Genomic DNA, 21219 nt, shown 5'->3' with positions numbered 1-21219 from the left:
ATTTCTGGAGACTTGGGGAGGATAAGGATAGAAAGTAGAGAGATAGAAAAAAGTGGTAATATTCGCCTTATAGACGGTAGCTTTACTTTTCTATGAATGAGATCTCCAACGTGTATATTATTAAAAAGTCTAAGTAAGAGACTCATAGTTCTGCCAAATACTGAATAGAGGAACAAGGGGCTCTTCTAATGATTTCCTGAAACTTGCCTGGGGCTTGCAGCTGGGAAGAAGGAAATGATTGCATCCCAGAGCACACAGTAACGTAGTGTGGATGGTTTCAGATATTTCTCAGGTTGGAAAACTTAAGAGAAAAATAAAACATTAAGGTGAGGGTTGAACTAGGACATTAAAAAATGTTCAGTAGCCCTGGGCAATCCCTGGACACTTGCTTCCGTACTTCTAACTTGCAACCAAACCTTTGGTTCCACCACTTTAGCTGATTGTTTATTACTTGCCTTTGCTCATATATCGTTGCTGCCTTCTGAAATAAAACACTTCAATCCAGGGATCTTAGCAACAGGACCAGTCTCTCAGTGATTTCTTCTTCATCATTTTTCCAGAGGTAGCTCCCATGCTGTGCTATCACCACCCTCTCTTCCTTCCTGATACTTCTAAAACATATTACCCTTTGTTTTTTCCCATCCTTGAAAACTGCATAACCCATGTTTGTTTTGCACCATCCCTAAAGGTCACTATATTTTTTTCATATATTTTTTTCCATTCCTTCTCCTTCTACTAAGCACTCCTTTAATTTAGTGAATACATTTTTCATGTTCATCATAACTACTAGATATCTGAAAGCTTGCTTTGGATAAGAATAGTATCCCCAGTAGGAAAAAGGGTTAATTTGGTGTTTATTGGATATTCAAAATGGAATGAAATTTTCTTCACTTTTCCCATTTTTACAATTTGCCTGAACATTTATAAAACTATTTATTTTATTAAGTACAGTACATTAACCTTGAAAATATGCTAATGACTAAAAATCTGCTGCCTCGGCAACTTCCTTGAATATAAAAATTATCTCTGTTTATCAGAGGGGTTTTAATTACATATTATTATTTCCTAAGAGCATCTCCTGTTCCAAACTGATGCAGTCTTCAAAATGCAAGGACTGTTCAGTGAAAGCTACATAAGAAGCAAAGCAGAACTTGCAGCTAACACTGTGGCTGCGGGCAGTGGTCAAGTTCAACTACACATTTCTATCTGCTGACCTCACCACTTCTCTGATCATTCAGGTCAGTGGTCATTGACTCTTAGCAGGGGACAAAGAAGCAGTTTTATTCTTTGAGTGCCATTAAGACCCCAGGTCTGTTGGTGGATTCTTATGTAGGAACATTACCAGCACAGGTCTAGGATAAGATCACGTTATTCCAAGCAATGCAAAGGTTGGGGATTATTCTTCCTGGCCATGGTAAAAAAAAAAAAAAAAAAATCACCAAGTGAAATCAAATGCTCAAAGATTTCTCTCAAAGCTGAGAAATGAATGATGTTATCTGGTATGATAAAGAACATTATGTGTTCCTTTAGTTAAACAAATCTCGATCCAATCATTCAAGGGACACTTTCTGAGATCACGATAACCTCTTAGGATAGCCTGCTGAATTTTGAGGTGTGGAGAAGGGCTTTTTATTTTGTGTCTGGCCAAGACTCCTACCTACATCAGTCTCCTACTGGCATGGCTGTGATGAAAGACACAGGAGCGGCCCCACAGTCAGAGCAATTATTCTGGCCCTGACTGTGGCTTTGGCTGGATGATGATGAACTGCCAGTGGTTGCTTTGCTCAGAGTAAATCCCCAGATGGCTTTATTTTTAGATTTGGGACAAGATTCCAAAAGACAGCATTCTGTCCCTATTTCCGTGGTGCTTATAGCTCAAAGAGATAGGGGTGGGTACTCTTAACTGCCTCAAATGTAGCTTGGAATGAGTTAAATTTGACCAGATTAGATAATAGCTACCAATTATTTAGTGCTTTCTACATGTCAACCATAGTGTTAAACACCTTACATGCATTATCTAATTTAATCTCACAATCTTAACACAATCTACACCATCTCCCAGGATAGGTGAGAAGAGGTGAATTATCTGCCCCAGAAGAGTTGATGCTTCCCTACTTCCTGTAGGACACACCACACAGAACTTGAAAAATTCTGCTATTTTTTTTTTTCCCCAACTGTCCTGCTCGATGCTGGATTGTCAATAGGACATTCTATATTTAGCTTTCTGAATCTAGAAATTAAATGCCAACACAATCCATTCTGAGTCGTGTTTCTATACACCTGGGTTTGTTTAGCCTTGAGGGAAAATGTTGCAGGTGATCTTTCTTTGTTGTGCTTACCAGACTCAAAAATACTTATAGTTAAAGTAGTTCGACCAGACCAGCTCAGAAAGAAGGATATAACTGCCTCATAACAGGCTAGAGTTCTGCTGGCCAACACTTCGTTTTTTATTACAATTATAGAGGGCTGTTGTGGGTTAAGTATGCACATGAGGGGTGTGTGTGTGTGTGTGTGTGTGTGTGTGTGTGTGTGTGAATGTGTGAATTCTAGAGGGTTGTTGTGGGTTTGTGTGTGTGTGTGTGTGTGTGTATGGATATATGTGGTATATATCTGTGAATGAGTGTGAATGGGATGTCTGAGATGTGAATAGTTAGCATCTCCTTTGTTTACTTCTTTCCTTCCTGCACCTGAAAATGCTACAAAACAGATTTTATTATTTTTTCCCATTCATTCAATTTCCACAGAAACCCCAGGTTGCAAGAGGTAGGTTCTGATATAAATCGAAGTTGGTGGATTCTATGGAGTGGTCAGACCTGGGATTAAAAAATTGAATGTACTATAATCATTTATTCCTGAAAAATAAAAATGTCTCTTTCATATATATTATGTATAATGTTCTCTCTCTTGATACACACACTCACACACACACACACACACACACATACATACACATATATCAGTTAAGTTTGCTTCAACCTGAAGAGTCAATGATTCTGGTAAAATGCAAACTCCTTAGGGAGGTATATGAGAGGTTTTATAACATACTTTTTAAAAGTCATTTAAAAGAAAGAGAAAAGAATAGCATAGTAGTCTAAAGTACCCTGGAGACTAACTGGGTTTAGATCCCAACTTCATCACTTGCTAGCTATGAGACCCTGTAAAAATTTCGCCTAAGCCTCAGAATTCTCATCTGCAAAATTAGAGATAGTAACAGTTATTTGTAGGGTCATCATAAGTCTTTTTAGAGTAGTGTTAACTATAAGCACACTGTTGTACAGCAGCTCTCTAGAACATTTTCATCTTGCACGATGGAAACTATTGATATATTCATTGAATAGCAACACTTCCATTTCTCCCTCCCCCCAGCCACTGGCAACCACTATTCTACAGTTGACCCTAGAACAACATGGGTTTGAACAGCGTGGTTCCACTTTACAGGAACTTTTTTCAATAGTAAATACTACAGTACTACATGATCCATGACTGGCTGAATCTGTGGGTACAGAATTGTGGATACAGAAGGACCAGGTATATAGAGAGTTGACTGTAAGTTACAAGTAGATTTTTGACTACATAGAGTGTCAGTGCACATAACCCCTGCGGTGTTCAAGGGTCAACTGGATTTTCTGCTTCTATGGATCTGACTACTTTAGATGCCTCATGTAAGTGGAGCAATGCAGTACTTGTCCTTCTGTAACTGGCTTACTTCACGTAGCAAAATGACCGCAAGGTTCAACAATGTTGCAGCATATGTCAGGATTTCCTTCTTTTTCATGGCTGAATAATGTCCCATTGTATGTATATGTCACATTTTCTTTATCCATTCAACCATCGATGGACATTAGATTGTTTCCACCTCTTGTCTATTATGAATATTACTGTAATGAACATGGGAGTGTAAATATCTCTTAGAGACCTTGATTTCAATTCTTTTGGATGCCTACCCAGAAGTGAAATTACTGGGTCATATGGTAGTTCTAGTTTTAATTTTTTGAGGAAACTCCACACTGTTTTCCAAATTGGCTACACCAATTTACATATCCACCAACAGTGCACAAGGGTCCCGATTTCTCCACATCCTCTCCAACATTTGTTATTTTCAGCTTTGTTTTGTTTTGTTTATAGTAGCCATCCTAATAGGCATGTAAGCATGAGGTGATACCTCGTTGTGATTTTGATAGTTAATAATGTCGAGCATCTTTTTATATACATGTTGGCCATTAGTCTTTTTTGGAGATATGTCCATTTTTATTTATTTATTTATTTATTTGCTATTTAGTGAGATCTTAAATTTGTTAAGACTTGTTTTGTGATCTAACATGTGATCTATCCTCAAGTATGTTCCTTGTGTGCATGAGAAGAATGTGTATTCTACTGCTGTTGGGCAGAATGTTCTATTGATATATATCTGTTAGGTCATTTGTTCTACAGTGTTGTTCAGCTCTTCTGTTTCCCTCTTGATCTTTTGTCTGGATGTTTTATCTATTGCTGAAAGTGAGATATTGAAATCCCCTACTATTATTGTGTTGCTGTCTATTTCTCCATTTAGTTCTATCAATGTTTGCTTCATATATTTGAGTGTTCTGATGCTGGGTGCTTATGTATTTATAATTATTATATCTTCCCAGTGAATTGACTCTTTTATCATTATATAATGTTCTTTGTCTCTTTTGACCATTTTTTGACTTAAAGTTTATTTTATCTGATATAAATATAGCCATCCCTGCTCTTTTTGGTTACCATCTGCATGAAATATATTTTCCCATCCTTTCACTTTCAGTCGTGTCCTTAAATCTAAAGTGGATCTCTCATAGATAGCATATCCTCGAATCTTGCCTTTTTATCCATTCAGCCACTCTGTCTTTTGATTGAAGTTTAATCCATTTACATTTAAAGTAGTTATTGACAGGGAAGAGCTTACTATTGCCATTTTGTTAATTGTTTTCTATCTGTCTTGTAGCACTTTTTTCCCTCTTTTACTCTTTTGCTCTTTGTGTTTCATTGATTTTTTTTTTTTTTATGCTTTGGCTCCTTTCCTGATTTTTTTTGGGTGTGTGTGTGTGTACCTTCTATAGATGTTTTCTTTATGGTCACCATGGGGATTTCATAAAATATCTTATAGTTATAATAATCTATTTTAGCTGATAAAAAATTAACTACAATTGCATATAAATCCTCTACAATTTTGCTTCTCCCCCACCACACACTTAATTACTTCATGTTATTGATGTCAGAAATTACATCTCTATATATTATGTACCCATTATTTTTATAGTTATTATATTATAGTTGTTTTTTACACTTTTGCTTGTTTTCTTTTTACACCAGAAGTAAAAATGATTTACACACCACCATTACAGTATTACAATATTTTGTATTTAACTATATATTTACCTTTACCAGCAAAATTTATACTTTCACATGTTTATGTGTTGTGTTCTCTCATTTCCACTTGAAGTACTCCTTTTAGCTTTTCTTATAAGTCTAATGGTGATGAATTCCCTCAGGTTTTGTTTTCCTGGGAAAGTCTTTATTTTGCCTTCATTTTTTTTTTTTTTTCAGAAAATTATTTTAATAGTTACAAAATATCTTTTTTTTTTTTTTTTTTTTTACAGAATCAGTATAAAATAGCAGTTGATTTCTCCATTAATTATCAGAATTATTTATACTTGAGGTCTTGGGTAAGTGGGGCTGAAATCAACAAAAGGTCTTGGACTGTTGGCTCAGAAATCATCCTGGGAAGCCCACCATGTTGATGTCTGTCATGCTTAACTCCTATGAGATGACCCGGTCCTTTTTTTAAAAAAAGTATCTTTTTATTCATTCTTTGGAGGCTTGAAGTGAATTCAGCAGCGTTCATTAAACACCTTCCAGCTCCTGTCATTTACCACTTCTTCAACATTCAGTTCTGACTGCATCCATTTCAACTTTGTCTGTTCTTTTCTAAGTTGCTTTAATAACGTTAAATTGTCCAAATTCTTTTCTCTCTCCTCTCGGAGCTGTTTTACTACTGATGAGGTCTGAGCTATACAGTTTTTTATGACTCGGTCCCTACTGGCATGAGCCGCCATCAAAGACTCATAAAGTTGTTTACAGGTTTGGCTGGCATCAATTTTCCCTGCAAAGGAAGCTGTTGGAACCGTAGTGTTTAATTCCTGTACTATTCTGTCATCAATCGTCCTCATCACCTTGAGTAATTCCTGGAACTCGGCGAACTCCTCACAGCTCACACCGCCACTGGGCGCCGCCATATTGGACAACTGCCTTCATTTTTGAAGGGTAGTTTTGCCAGATACAGAATTCTTGGTTGGCAGTATTTTTCTTTCAGTATTTTGAATATATTATCCCATTCCCTTTTGGGCTGCAAGGCTTATGTGAGAAATTCACCAATAGTCTTATGGGTGTTTCCTTGTATACGACAAGTTGCTTTTCTCTTGCTGCTATCAAAATTCTCTTTTTGTCTCTAACTTCTGACCATTTCATTGTAGTTTGTATTGGTGTAGATTCTTTTGAGTTCTTCCCAGGTAGAGTCTGTTAGGTTTCTTGAATTTGGATATCCATTTCCTTCCCCAGATTTGGGGAATTTTCAGCCATTATTTTTAAAATAAGCTTTCTGCTCCTTTTTCTCTTCTCCTTCTGGGATTCCCATAATGCAAATATTGGTCTGCTTTATGGTACCCTGTAAGTCCATTAGACTTTCTTTATTCTTCTTTTTTGTTGTTGTTCCTCCAACTGGATAATTTCAAATGACTTATCTTTGAGTTAGCTGATTCTTCTGCTTGATCAAGTCTGCTGTTGAACCCCCCTAGCAAATTTTTCAATTCAATTACTTTTCAGCTCCAAAATTTCTGTTTGTATCTTTTTATATTTTCTATCTCTTTTTTAATATTCTTATCTTGTTCATACATTGTTTTCTTCAGGTTGTAGAAAATCTTTATGATGGTTATCTTTAATTCTTTGCCAGGAAGTTAATACATCTTCACTTCTTTAGGATCAATTTCTGGAGATTTATTTTGTTCCTTTTACTGGGATATGTTTCCTAACTTCTTTGTGTGTCTCTAACTTTGCCTTGTGATCTGAAATTTGAAAAAAACAGCTACCCTTTCCAGTCTTTATGGAATGGCTTTGTACAAGGAAAGAACCTCACCAATCAGCCCAGCTAGAGATTCTGGGGACCTCTGAAACCTTTTTTGGGAGGTTTCAACTTTTCTGAGTTTGTGTATTCAATTTCACAATTAGAGAGACATGCTGTTTTTCACTCCCCCATGCCCACCCCCAGGAGTTTATAGTCAGCAGCCACCAGGCATCCAAAGTCAGCTGGTTCCCATCAACACCCAGAGTCAAGAGGACAGGTATTAGTCCTGCAAGCATCCCTCCAAAACGCTGGAATTCTGGACATATGCTCCACTCCTCTGCTTCCCTCACAAAGGAGAAGTCTTGAGTTGGTGCCTTCTCCCAATCACGATGAGCTGTGCCAGCCACAGCAAGACACCCCTCCCACCCTTTATTCTCAGTGGCCCTCAGGCATCCAAACCATGTCTGTTCTATCAGCACTTTAGGTGGAGTGAAACAGAAACTAGTCCCTCAGGCAGCGCTCTAACAAGGTGGAACATTGGACACATACTATATTCTTCTCATCCCCCTGAGGGAGAAGTAGCAAGGTGGTGCATTCTCTCCTAGAGCAGAGCTGGGTCAGCTTGGGGGAAGGGTTGATGCAGATAAAATTACTCTTCTTATCTGTTTCAATGCCACTGCTTTTGGCTTTGTGCTCACTTGAGGTACTGAAACTTCTTAATTGGATTCTGGAATTTTCAGAAAGGTATTTTGGTTCATATATCATCGTTAAATCAGTGTTTCTGTGGGCAAAGCAAGGGTTGGGACTTCTTATTCTGTCGTCTTGCCAATATCACTCCTCTGTAAGTCTTAACTGAGATAATCTATGTGAAGTGCTAACTATATTTCTGATATATAGTATGTGCCCAATATATTCCATTGGCTATTACTATTATCATAATCATCCTCTACTTTACAGAACATTTATACTGTTTATAGTACATTCATACTATACTATGAACACATCATGTTTCCATGTCTTATATTGTATCTTCTGCCTGGAATGGCCTTTTCTTCCTTTTCCACTCAATGAACTTCTACTTAGCTTTCTAGAAGTCTGAATGTCATGTTCATTGTGAGTCACAAAAAACAAACAAACAAACAAACAAAAAAACACCATCTAAAATATTCAGAGTTTTTTTTTTTCATTTTTACTTTAAAACCCATACTACATAGTATCATAATAGGTTTCAGCATTATCTGTCTTGGAACTTCTTCAGGAGAGGGACACTATCTAAACTGATCTGTGTTTCTATTCCTGACACCTGTCTTCTCTGTTTTCTGTCCCATATCTAGCAAGGTGACTGGTATGAGGTGCTTATTAAACATTTACCGACTGAATTGTATAGGGTAGCCATGCTGCTTTCCTGGAATCTCCAGGAAACCTGATTCAGTCTCACATTAGCAAGAGATAATAAAGTTTTGTTCTTTCTTATTTTGAATTTTTTGGCCTTGACTAAAATTCTCAGCCAAAATGAAATGTCAATGGACTTGTTCCATATGGCTCTAGAACAGCGAATGCATAAGTATGGCAAAGACGCTGTTGAAACTGAAAGGAACCTTACAGATTGCCCAAGCAGTGCTGCCTCTCATTTGCTAGAGGAAGAAAGCAACTTATCTAAAGTCACTTAGCCTTTTAGAAAGAGTGAAGACATTTCCTCATTTTGGGTTTGTGTGGAAGGCAATTTTGAAAGATTATTTCATTGAACATTACCTAGGCTGATGAAGTAGGACAAATTTTCTGTTGCTATTGTTCTCTAGAATTCTTCATTAAGTCTCTTAGGAAGGTATAATAGGGGAATACAATACTTTAAAAAAAAACTGCATTAGAAGTTATGCATGAATAAATGTTGGATCAAATTGGTGTTAACTAGAAACCCATTTTAATTTAGTCCTTGCAACTAAAAGACTTCTAAAACATAAAGTTCTACTTCTTCTCTGTTAGTTCTGTACTGCACTTAGAGCCAGGCTAGGGAATCCCCTGATGTGGGTCTTACATTTCAGCAGGCTCTATTCTGGCCCTTCTCTGGCTGTTATCCTTCTCATGAGACAAGGAATCCATGGGACTAATGGGGCATGCCTTCCCGCATCCAGTATCTACCCCACAACCTTCTAGGCCATGCTCTAGGTATACAGAACTCCCAAATCCCCTGCCCAAATAGCTCCTAGTCTGCTCCCAGGCTCTGCCTGGGCTTCCTTCCCAGTCCATTCTTTGGAGGGTAGGCCATGTCTCAGGTGTGTGTATTCCTAAACCCAGGCAGTAGACAAGGGACAACTGTTTAAGGGGAGTATGTATGGATCTTGGACATATGGGCCGGGGTATCCACACATGTGTTCAGAAGGCTGCTTGTGCTATGAGACAAAGCGAAGTATGGAAAGAGGAGAGGGATGGGCTATGAGGCAGGATCCAGGATTCAGTTCTCAACACTACCATATTCTGGCACAGAACTCTGAGGTATTCAAGAATTTTAATTCACACTTGGCTTCAATGCCTTTAAAAAATAATTTTATAAGTTAGAGGATAGATTTTTTTTACAAGCTTGATTTGTAGCTTTAAAATATATATCTTTTATGGGCCTCCATTTGCATTTTTGCTCCAGGACCCAGCATTAGGGAAGGGCTTGCTTGCCTTGGTAAGTATTAAGTGTCATGAAAAAGACTAGATGTGTTTTTATAATTGCAACCTGTACAACGATTTAGATTAGAGACATTGCAAACATTTTTGGAGTGTAGCTAATGTGAACTGACCCTGAAACATACCTTGAAAGTTCTTCAAATTTTGCTTTTTATTCTAAAAGTGGAATGCCACTGATTGAGTGTTCCAGTTAATTGGGTCAATCAACATTTTTCTGAATAATATTATTTATGGATTGATAGAAGATGTTGACATCAATAGTGCAGGAAAACAGGAGGGGAGAGGCTGAATCAATGGGAGGGGTTTCATAAAGCAAACCAGATGCATTTAACCAGGCTTTGGGGAAAACAGTAGGTCCAAAGGGCAGAATTATGAAATAACTGAACAATATAAATGGTAAATGCATAAGATAATGAAGAAAATAACAGAAGTATCACAGTACATCCTAGAGTGCATTAAAAAGAAAATTTTGCAAGGGGGTGTGTTGAACACTGTGTGAAATGTATGAAGAAATGTGGAAAACAGGTGCCTGGAGACGAACAGATGCTGCCTCCATGGCCATGGGCAATGTTGTGTTAATTCTGGGCACTGCACTTAAAAAGGAACGTGAGCACTTGGAGCATGTTTAATTGAGAGTGACTGGGATGATAAAGACATCCTCTTTTATACAGAGGGATCAAGAAAAAGGTGTTGTCTTCAAATACCTGAAGGACTATCACATGCAAGTGCTATTGAACATTTTTGTAGTTCCAGAGGACATAAGGGCAAAGGACAGGAAGTCACAGGGAAATGGGTTTTGAATGAACATATATATAAACAAGTTCCTAGCATTGGGAGCTCACCTACACAGTTCCATAAGGACAGAGAAAATATTTGCTGTGTTTATGGCTGGATCACTAGTATAATGGTTCTTGAACGTGGTTGAACATCCGGTGGAGTCTTCTGAAAAAATAGGCATATTTAACTCCCATCACCAGAGATTTTGATTTAGGTGGTTTTACTGGGGTATGCTCCTTTGAAGTCCTGAATTGTTCCAGAGGGGTGCTGATGTACATTACGAGTCAAGAACCACTGTCCTACTGTGAAATACAAGGCCTGGTACATGCTAAAAGCTTATTAATTTATTGACTCTGAATCTTTGCACTTGCTATTCTCTTTGCCTAGAACATTATTCTCCAGACTTCTGAAAGTTTTGCTGCCTCACTTCACTCAGATCTAAGATAGGTCCATCTGCCATTCTCCCATCACTTCTCTTTGTCTTGTTTTCTTTCTCTTTTTTGTACTTACTCCTTATCTGAAATTCTATTCGTTTATCTATCTATTGGTCTCTTTGCCACCCACTAGAATATAGGGTCCATGGGAACAGTGACTTTGTTTTACTCTCTACTGAATATTCATGGCTTAGAATAAAGCCTGGAAAATCACAAATGCTCAACAAATATTCGTTAAATTAATGAGTAGAAACTGTATGAATGAGAGCTTGTTGATTGGCTGATGGTTTGATTGACAGATTGAATGAGAACCCACCCCTCCCCCACAGAAAAGTTATTCAAGCAGAGGTTGGCTGACAACATTTTTTGAGGATGATTTGGGGCAAATCATGCATCACATGTAAGGTTGATCTCAAAAGTTTCTTTCCAGCCACAAAGATTACATAGGGGATGGTGAAGAAGAAAAGGAGGAGAGAACTGGTATAAAAGACAGCAGAATTAAGAAGGAACTAGAGAGCACTGGAGTGAAACAGCTTGCTGAGAAGCTGGCTATGGCAGTTGACTTGTTGAAATAGTCACCACACTCTGAAATAACGTATGTGCTTTGAGGGATCTGTGTGAGCATTTGTAATCTGCTGCTTTCTATGCCTTTCTCCTCTTACTGCTTCCCCCACACAGCAGCTTGCTATCTGTCCATCTACTCCCAGAAAGCCCTTTTTCCTCTTTCCCAAAGACAGGACTACTCCCACCCCACCACACCATGGTCATATATTATCCCACTCTTGAAGAAAAGCGTCTGCATGCCTCCTTCCCTTAATTCTTTGTCTTCCTCTCTTTCCTCTCCCGCTACTTGCCCTTGCTCACTCTTCTTGGGCCACACTGGCCTTCCTGCTCTTCTTTAAACATACCAGGCCTGTCCCCTCTTCTGGGCTTTGCACTGGCTGCATTCTTTCCTAGAAGGTCTTCCTCCAGAGGCCACTTGACTCCTTCCCTCCTCTGCTTCAAGTCTCTGCTCAAATCTCACCTTCTCAGTGAGTCTGATTTGACAACCCTTTTTAAAACAGCAATCTTGTCCTCTCCACATACTCCTGAGACCATTATTCAGCTCCATATTTTCCGCTGTTCCATGTATTCCTTGCTTGATAATATGTTTTAAAATTTTATTTATTGTATCTAATTGACCATCTGCCTTTCCACAACAACTCCTCATACTAGAACTTTCATGAGGAGAGCAAAGCATCTTTGTTTTGTTTGAAGTTTTATTCCCCATGAGCAGAGGAGTGCTTAGCATATAGTACATGCTTAATAAATATGTGTTGAATGGCAAAATGAGTGAATGATATATTAAAATTAAATAAAACCCAGCAAAGAGTTCACTTAACAATTCTCACCCAGTGAAAGAACTTGGGAATCCCTGATCATTTTGACTTCAGATTCTACCTTTTGTTCACATTTGTTCTTCTTCTTCAATGATTAATTTATTCAAAAAGCACTTAACACCACTGTGTGTGGAAGACCTCACTGAGTTCTTGAAGGAGGCAAAATCAAGAGAAGACAGTCCTGAGTAGCTCGCAATGCAGCTATGAAGGAACACGTTGATATGAATATCCTGTGACTAAAGACTGTAGGTTACGAAGAAGGCTTACACCACATTTCCTTTGCTAATATGTAAATGTGAGACATATAATAGCCTTATTATATTTATTACATATGTTTAATGGAAGTCAGGGATTTGGGGGAAAGATGGGAGCTGCCTTTAAAATATTAAGTGCGTATTGTGAATCTCTGTGTTTGTTTTACAGGATTTGTTGAATCCTATAAAGTGATGTGATAAGACCTCTGGAAGAAAAGGAATTGTGGCAACAGAGCAATTGTGGGAGGTGGGGGTGGGAGGATGGGGAGAGGTTTGTTTGTTCTTCTTTCTCTAGTTCCTTTAGGTTTAAGGTTAGATTGTTTATTTGAGATTTTTCTTGTTTCTTGAGGTAGGCTTGTATTGCTATAAACTTCCCTCTTAGAACTGCCTTTGCTGCATCCCATAGGTTTTGGATCATCGTGTTTTCATTGTCATTTGTCTCTAGGTATTTTTTGATTTCCGCTTTGATTTCTTCAGTGATCTCTTGGTTATTTAGTAGTGTATTGTTTAGCCTCCATGTGTTTGTATTTTTTATGTGTTTTTCCCTGTAATTGATTTCTAATCTCATAGCGTTGTGGTCAGAAAAGATGCTTGATATGATTTCAATTTTCTTAAATTTATTGAGGCTTGATTTGTGACCCAAGATATGATCTATCCTGGAGAATGTTCCATGCACGCTTGAGAAGAAAGTGTAATCTGCTGTTTTTGGATGGAATGTCCTATAAATATCAATTAAATCTCTCTGGTCTATTGTGTTATTTAAAGCTTCTGTTTCCTTATTTATTTTCATTTTGGATGATCTGTTCATTGGTGTAAGTGAGGTGTTAAAGTCCCCCACTATTATTGTGTTACTGTTGATTTCCTCTTTTATAGCTGTTAGCAGTTGCCTTATGTATTGAGGTGCTCCTATGGTGAGTGCATATATATTTATACTTATATCTTCTTCTTGGATTGATCCCTTGATCATTATGTAGTGTCCTTCCTTGTCTCTTGTAACATTCTTTATTTTAAAGTCTATTTTATCTGATATGAGTATTGCTACTCCAGCTTTCTTTTGATTTCCACTTGCATGGAATATCTTTTTCCATCCTCTCATTTTCAGTCTGTATGTGTCCCTAGGTCTGAAGTGGGTCTCTTGTAGACAGCATATATATGGGTCTTGTTTTTGTATCCATTCAGCAAGCCTGTGTCTTTTGGTTGGAGCATTAAATCCATTCACGTTTAAGGTAATTATCGATATGTATGTTCCTATTACCATTTTCTCAATTGTTTTGGGTTTGTTTTTGTAGGTCCTTTTCTTCTCTTGTGTTTCCCACTTAGAGAAGTTCCTTTAGCATTTGTTGTAGAGGTGGTTTGGTGGTGCTGAATTCTCTTGGCTTTTGCTTGTCTGTAAAGCTTTTGATTTCTCCGATGAATCTGAATGAGGTCCTTGCCGGGTAGAGTAATCTTGGTTGTAGGTTCTTCCCTTTCATCACTTTAAATATATCATGCTACTCCCTTCTGGCTTGTAGAGTTTCTGCTGAGAAATCAGCTGTTAACCTTATGGGAGTTCCCTTGTATGTTATTTGTCATTTTTCCCTTGCTGCTTTCAATAATTTTTCTTTGCCTTTAATTTTTGTCAGTTTGATTACTATGTGTCTCCGTGTGTTTCTCCTTGGGATTAACCTGCCTGGGACTCTCTGTGCTTCCTGGACTTGGGTGGCTATTTCCTTTCCCATGTTAGGGAAGTTTTCAACTATAATCTCTTCAAATATTTTCTCGGGTCCTTTCTCTGTCTCTTCTCCTTCTGGGACCCCTATAATGCGAATGTTGTTGTGTTTAATGTTGTCCCAGAGGTCTCTTAGGCTGTCTTCATTTCGTTTCATTCTTTTTTCTTTATTCTGTTCTGTGGCAGTGAATTCCACCATTCTGTCTTCCAGGTCACTTATCTGTTCTTCTGCCTCAGTTATTCTGCTACTGATTCCTTCTAATGTATTTTTTATTTCAGTTATTGTATTGTTCATCTCTGTTTGTTTGTTCTTTAATTCTTCTAGGTGTTTGTTCTTTAATTCTTCTAGGCCTTTGTTAAACATTTCTTGCATTTTCTCAATCTTTGCCTCCATTCTTTTTCCGAGGTCCTGGATCATCTTCACTATCATTATTCTGAATTATTTTTCTGGAAGGTTGCCTATCTCCACTTCATTTAGTTGTTTTTTGGGGATTTATCTTGTTACTTCATCTGGTACATAGCCCTCTTCCGTTTTATCTTGTCTATCTTTCTGTGAATGTGGTTTTTGTTCCACAGGCTGCAGGATTGTAGTTCTTCTTGCTTCTGCTGTCTGCCCTCTGGTGGATCAGGGTATCTAAGAGGCTTGTGCATGTTTCCTGATGGGAGGGACTGGTGGATAGAGGTGGGTGTTGCTCTGGTGGGCAGAGCTCAGTAAAACTTTAATCTGCTTGTCTGCTGATGGGTGAGGCTGGGTTCCCTCCCTATTGGTTGTTTGGCCTAAAGTGACTCAACACTGGAGCCTACCCAGGCTCTTTGGTGGGGCTAATGGCAGACTCTGGGAGGGCTCAGGCCAAGGAGTACTTCCCAGAACTTCTGGACACTGGAAGTGTCCAGAACACTGGACCAGTGTCCTTGTCCTCACGGTGAGCCACAGAGGTGGGGAGAGGTTTGAAGGGGGTGCTGGGGTGGAGGGGGCATACAGGAGAAGGGTAAGAGAAAGAAGAATGAGTCCAGAATATTCAGAAAACCTGACCCAAGGACGTATGAATTACACTCTGTAACCATGGATCTCAGGTCATAGGCCAGTGAAAGGAAATGGAGAATCCTGAGGGAATGTTAAGGTTGTTCACTTGAGATGTTAAGGGCAGAGAGAGGAATACCGAAGCAAGGATTTACAATGTGAGAAGACTATTGCTATGAATGTTGGGATGTTAATGTGCCTCTGTGCCCTGTTTGATTTATGATTTATTAGGCAGGTTTGTGGTATCCATGTTTGTATATTATAGGAAGTTGAACATGGCTATCACTTAGCTGTAATAATATTCTACAGGAATCTTGGCTGATTAATGTGGACTCTGAATATAACTAGATGAAGGGATGTCCCTAAGCCCTACCAGGAAAGCATCTTAATATTCTAGTGCCCCAAATGGAGAGATAAAGGTAGTCAATTAACTCAGGAATGGAGATTAGAAAGCATGGCAGACTAGTAAAACAAAACAAAACAAAACCTTAACCCTGACATCAGGAGGAGAAACATAGAACATTTAGAAAAAGGAGGGTCTGTAAGCAATGCTGAGAGCTATAAATCTGGACAAGCTAATGAGGTTACGTGGGACTGCACTTGTGACATTATCTCAAACCTCAGGCCTCAATCCTCAAACAGGCGGGTATTTGAACTGACAGTATTCTGCACAGAAGTGGAGTGAGTGAGAATGTAAAGATATCCCTTCCCTTAGTTTCATAGTGGTGGCTCTGAAGAGAAAACATCTAGGTCTACTGAGAAGGTAGGTGAAAATACACACATGGTATAGTTTATAAAATACCTTGGCAGATGGTCAAAGGATTTGGTGTTCTGCAGAAGCTCAGCCATTGACTGGTTATATAATCTTAGATAAGTAAATTTCACCTGTGGAATAGGTGGCTTATAAATTCCTTTCCTATGCAAAAATGCTATGAAATTCTGAATTTGTTATATAAAGAAAAATAATGTCATAAAGGCTGAAAAGAGCACCCCCCCACCCCGAGATATACAGGGCTAGGTCTGTGACTCGGCAGTAAACTTCAAGAGAAACTGAAAGGACTAAGTGGTCCCTCCACCCCATTCCTACACCCTCTAGTTCCTTGAAATTCTACCCTTGGTGTCAGTCTTTTGTGATTAAGTATAGTTTTACTCCAGTGGTCACCTTAAAGACACCAGCATTCCTGGAAGGGACAATGCCTGCCACCTAATAGGTACACACAATAAATGTCTATATACCAGAGCTACATATTTGCTAGATCCTTCATTGAGTGACACGTAAGATAGGTCTTGTGAGGTATGAGGACCTATGGGTACAGAGTTTAGAATGGAGAAAAGAATTAGTTATGTAGTTAACTACATAACCAGTGGCTTGGGGTGGGACTCCAACACCAGGTCCATCCATTTTACAGTTGGGTCTGATGCATGTTGAATTAAGAAAAAACCTCATCCAGTCAAAATTACAGGTTTATTTTTGAGAGTCAGAATGCAGCCTTTTTACCTTGTGGCTCTATGGCTAAAAGAAAGAATAAATGCCTAATGAGCATCTATTATGGGTCAGGCAGAGTGTTAGGTATTCTGTTGTCACTTTTATTATCTGAGCACCGTCTCTAGGAGAGATGCTGGGAGAGTCAAGAGCAACAGCATGGCTATTATGTGGCTAATTTGCTACCAGAGAGAGAAGAGACTTTCTTAGGACAGTCTCCTAGTCAGTACATTCCTAGGGAGATCAGATTGGGAAACGCAGTCTACAAAAAGTAAAAGGAGAAACATATGAAGGAGGAAAACCCACTCCAGCTGAGTGGGACTAGCATTTTTATCTTTATTTCTTAATTTTGTATCACACAGCACACAGACCAATGAAGCTTTGTGAATCTTTTGGTTTGAAGGACTTTAGATATCTCAAAATATTTCATTGGTGGCCTAGGTCTCAACTTTTGCATTTTCCACTTTGGGAGATGAGAGGAGATTAACAGTTACCTCTGTCTTTGGAAGTTTCTCCTCCTAAATGCCTTGATACCACAAGGCTTTTCCTGGCTTGTTTTTGGGATGTCATCTGGTCCTCCAGGTCTAGATACATGGGATGAGAATGTGAACCTGAAAATCTTAAGAGCATATTCTGTTGCTTTTTTTTTTTTTTTTTTTGCCTTACATTTTATAAAGACAAGAAGACAAAAAAATTATATCTTAAATCGAAGCAAGTCCCAGGTTCTTTAATGAACACTTCTGTTCTTGCAGAAAATGCAATAAGGTCAATGTTGACTGCAGATGATGAGCAACCCAGTTGGGTGTTTATTCTAAATATATCACTGCCAGTATCACCCTTGGCAGCACCCCGCTTCCTCCTTCCATTGGGATTTCCCACCAGATGAGGAGAGAGCTCATTACTAACCAGGATGGGAGAATTGATGTTAACACCCACTGCAACAGTTCAGTTAACTCCTTCATTACTCTTCCTTCTGCCCAAACTCCCAGCAGCCTCTGGTGAAAACCTTGGCCATGGCATGCTGCAAATCCCAGGGCCCCTCACTAACACTTCACTTTCATGGAGGTCATGACTAAGCCAAGCAAGACTTTCTTTGCCTGCTCCCAGCTGAGTGACCTGCTTTCACAGCAGCACGATTTCTCTAATGAGTTGTTTCACAAAGAGAAGAATGAAATCAAGTGTCAGGGGGTTGGATCAAAGTAATCCTTATGCTCTGAGGCACGGGGTCAGACTGCAGGTACGAATGAGCTCTTGGACTAGACAGGATCCTGTTGAGAGCACCTCCCCACCACCCTCATGTTTCTCCTTTCTCCTTGTCATGACTGACCTTTAAAAATTGTAGAAAGGATCTCCCATGCAAATACTTGAATTGATTTCAAGAAAGATTCATAGAATATCTAACATATAGCTATTCTTTTGAGCATGTAGCTCATCAGACACACATTCCTGTGCTCATTCCCATGAGGTAGAAACTATCATTACTCCAAGTTTATTCAAGGAGGAACTGAGGCTCAGAAATGTTGAGTACCTTGCCCCAAAACAGAGTGCTAGTAAGTGGCAGAGTGGAGATTTTAACCCAGTTTCATTCATCTCCAAAGTTTATGAGCTCAAACCCTAAGAAACAGCAAGTAATATATACCTAGCACCGAGCTGGGCAATGTGGGGGATGCAAAGCTGAAAGAGACCAGGTTGTAGCTTCGAAAATCTTACAATGTAGTGGTTGAGACAGACATGAAACTTAAATTATCGAAAGACAATATAAGGAAGAATGTGAAAATTGTGGGGCTGAGTCTTCTGATCACAGTGTCACCCTCTTAACTTCTACGTAATTCTAATTGACTGACAGGGAAAAACTTTATAGAGTACTTGTAATTTTAGCTGCGCCGGAATTGATACATTTTTTTATAAGCAAAGTTTTTTTTATGGGGGAAAGAGTGTGCAGGTCATTTCAGGCAGTGAGAAAAATGTGTACAAAGGCTCAGATGTAGGATAAGCCTTCAAGGTGGATTCCAGAATCACTGAATAGTCAACTATGGATAGAAAGGAGAGACAGTTCATTGCTAAAGCCAAAGCCTAAAGAAGCATTACCCAGATCCTATTTTGCACATAGTGTACAACTTACATATTATGAAGATCATAGGGTGCTCAATTTGGAGGAAAAATCAAAACACATGGGACAGTTCTGTAGATCATCTCTAGATATTCTATGTTTATTAATTCTTAGTCTTTTCTAACATGGTAGTCATTGAAAAAAATCATGACTTCATTTACTAGGGGAATATTCATCCAATTAAAAATGTTTTCTGAATACTAATAATGTGCAAGGCACTGGTTAAATAAGAGAGTAACGGCCAAGGAACACATACTAAATCGAAGAAATACAATTCAATTCAAATGAAGAGGTAAACACTGGCACAATAACTCTCCATGCTGAAGAGTGGGCACATAGTGGACACAGGAGCTGACACGGCTATTAGAGGAAGGAGGAAGAAGGGAACTAGTCCTTGAGCATTCCTTCAGCTGATAGTGATTTGAAGGAAGAAGGAGAAAATAAGGCTGGAGAATCAGAGTGAGTGAAGTGAGAGCTAGCAGGCAAGGAGGGCTAGAGCACAGAACTCACAAAAGGGAGTGATCCAAGTCTAGATAAGTATGGGAAGACTCCGCCATGGCTATGCATGCCAAGCTGAGTTTGGACTCTACTAAGATAGCAATGGGAAACCACTGAAGGTTGTTCATCATGTAGTGACAGTAGCAGAGCACCAGAGCATTAGAAAATTTGACTCTGCAGTGATAATTTTGAATGGGTTGGAGTCGGAGAGACTGGAAGTGGGAAAGACCAGGTGGAACTCTACAGCTCTGGCTCGAGTAAGTGGTCATGATAGTGACAATGAAAAGGATGGGATGGGTTGAAAGTTGTCACAGAGGGAAGATCAACAGGCTTTGTGGATGACTAAATTTAGGGAACAAAGGAAAAAAGAAGAATCAAGGTAATACTAGATGAGTAGAGAAAGACTTATTAATAATAAAAGAAACTAGTTGTCATACCAAAGATCCATTGGCTATGTTGAAATTGAGGTACCCATTAGACATCTAAGTAAAACAATCAGCAGGCAGGGAAATTCAGGTCTAGAGCTCAGAACAACCTGCTTTTAAGCTCTGGACTATAAAGACATAAGAGCAGCTCTGGAAGAACATGTAGAGAGAGAACAGTAGCAGAAAAGTAAGGAGTATCTCTATATTCAGATGACAAAGAGATGAACAGCCATCTAAGGAGTTAGTAGAACCTTGGCAAAGTGTTACAGGACAAGGAGAGGAGAGTCAACAGTGTCAGAAGCTGCAGTGCTGTTAATGAGGCTGTGCCATTTGGTGCTCATAAATTTCTGGGGAGGAAATAGTAGAGTGTTTGGGACAGAAGTCAGCGAGTAGAATTCATATGGGCCAAGGAAGCAGGGGCAATAAATGTAATCCATTCTTTTCACAATGTGGGCACTGAGAGGAAAGGAGAAAGATGGAGCAGTAGCTTGAGGAACTAGCAGAGTGTTCAAGGGAAGTTTTTACAATGGAAAACATAATTCTACCAATGTCTTTTGGATATGGCCTTGGAACTCAAAAGCTTAAACTTATTCACCCTAAAATAGTTGCCCAAAATGGTTTCCTTAAATGCATAGTTTACATGGTGTTTTGTTAATTTTTTAAAAAAATTTAATTTAATTTATTTTTTTTATACAGCAGATTCTTATTAGTTATCTATTTTATACATATTAGTGTATCTAAATAGTTTACATTGTGTTTTAAAAGTACTGTTGAACCGAATAAAAGTTCTATGTAAAATACAAGTATACTATATTTTATTTGAACCTTTGGACCATGAGAAATTGGACAGTGTATTATGTAAAACAGCAGTATTTAAGGAACTAATGATTTGAGCAGATAGAGTATGTGTTCTGACATAAAGTCAAATAATTTATTTTCTTTTCTGCACAGATTACTTAAGTCTGGCTCTGCTTCCACATATAGAGGAACTGTGTAGGTAATAGTCCTGGGTGTGTCGCTGAGCAGCTCTGCAGCCTGGGACAAATTAATTGCCTTATATGGGCCTCAACACCACTTTCTAAAAATAAAGATTCTAGACTCAACCTCTTGAAAAAATTACAGCTAGAAAATGTTATGTTTTCCCTTCCTTATTCTAGCTGTATCTTGGGGAGTGTATTGAAAACCTTATGTACATGTGATGGGTAGGATTAGAAAATTGGTCAGGCTTTAAGAGAAAAAGTTTCAAAAACTTAACACTGAATTATGTATTTGGAAATAAGGGCAAGGCATGGATGAGACCAAATATACAAAATTCACCAGTGGGGGAAAAAAAAGAGAAGACAGTTTCTGGAATATTAAATATAATTTTGAAAAAGAAAATA

The 21219-nt window shown here is 38.6% G+C and overlaps 2 protein-coding genes across 5 annotated transcripts in view; both read right to left on the bottom strand.

Annotated features, from left to right (window-relative positions):
- Positions 1-21219, bottom strand: part of LSAMP (limbic system associated membrane protein) — a 657783-nt gene that overhangs the window by 127260 nt on the left and 509304 nt on the right. The window lies entirely within an intron of this gene.
- LOC103006885 (protein MIX23-like) lies at positions 5847-6255 on the bottom strand. Its single transcript, XM_028166409.2, has one exon. It carries the CDS (start codon positions 6249-6251, stop codon positions 5847-5849), a length of 405 nt encoding a protein of 134 aa, XP_028022210.2. The 5' UTR covers positions 6252-6255.

This window comes from Balaenoptera acutorostrata, chromosome 4, assembly GCF_949987535.1.
Source record: "Balaenoptera acutorostrata chromosome 4, mBalAcu1.1, whole genome shotgun sequence".
NCBI classification, from domain to species: Eukaryota; Metazoa; Chordata; class Mammalia; order Artiodactyla; family Balaenopteridae; genus Balaenoptera; species Balaenoptera acutorostrata.
The sequence above is the reverse complement of the archived record's forward strand: the minus strand, read 5'-3'. Positions and strand labels throughout refer to the sequence as shown.

Coding starts and splice junctions, on each gene's coding strand:
- LOC103006885 (XM_028166409.2), bottom strand. CDS start 6,251: ATGGCGGCGCCCAGTGGCGGTGTGAGCTGTGAGGAGTTCGCCGAGTTC.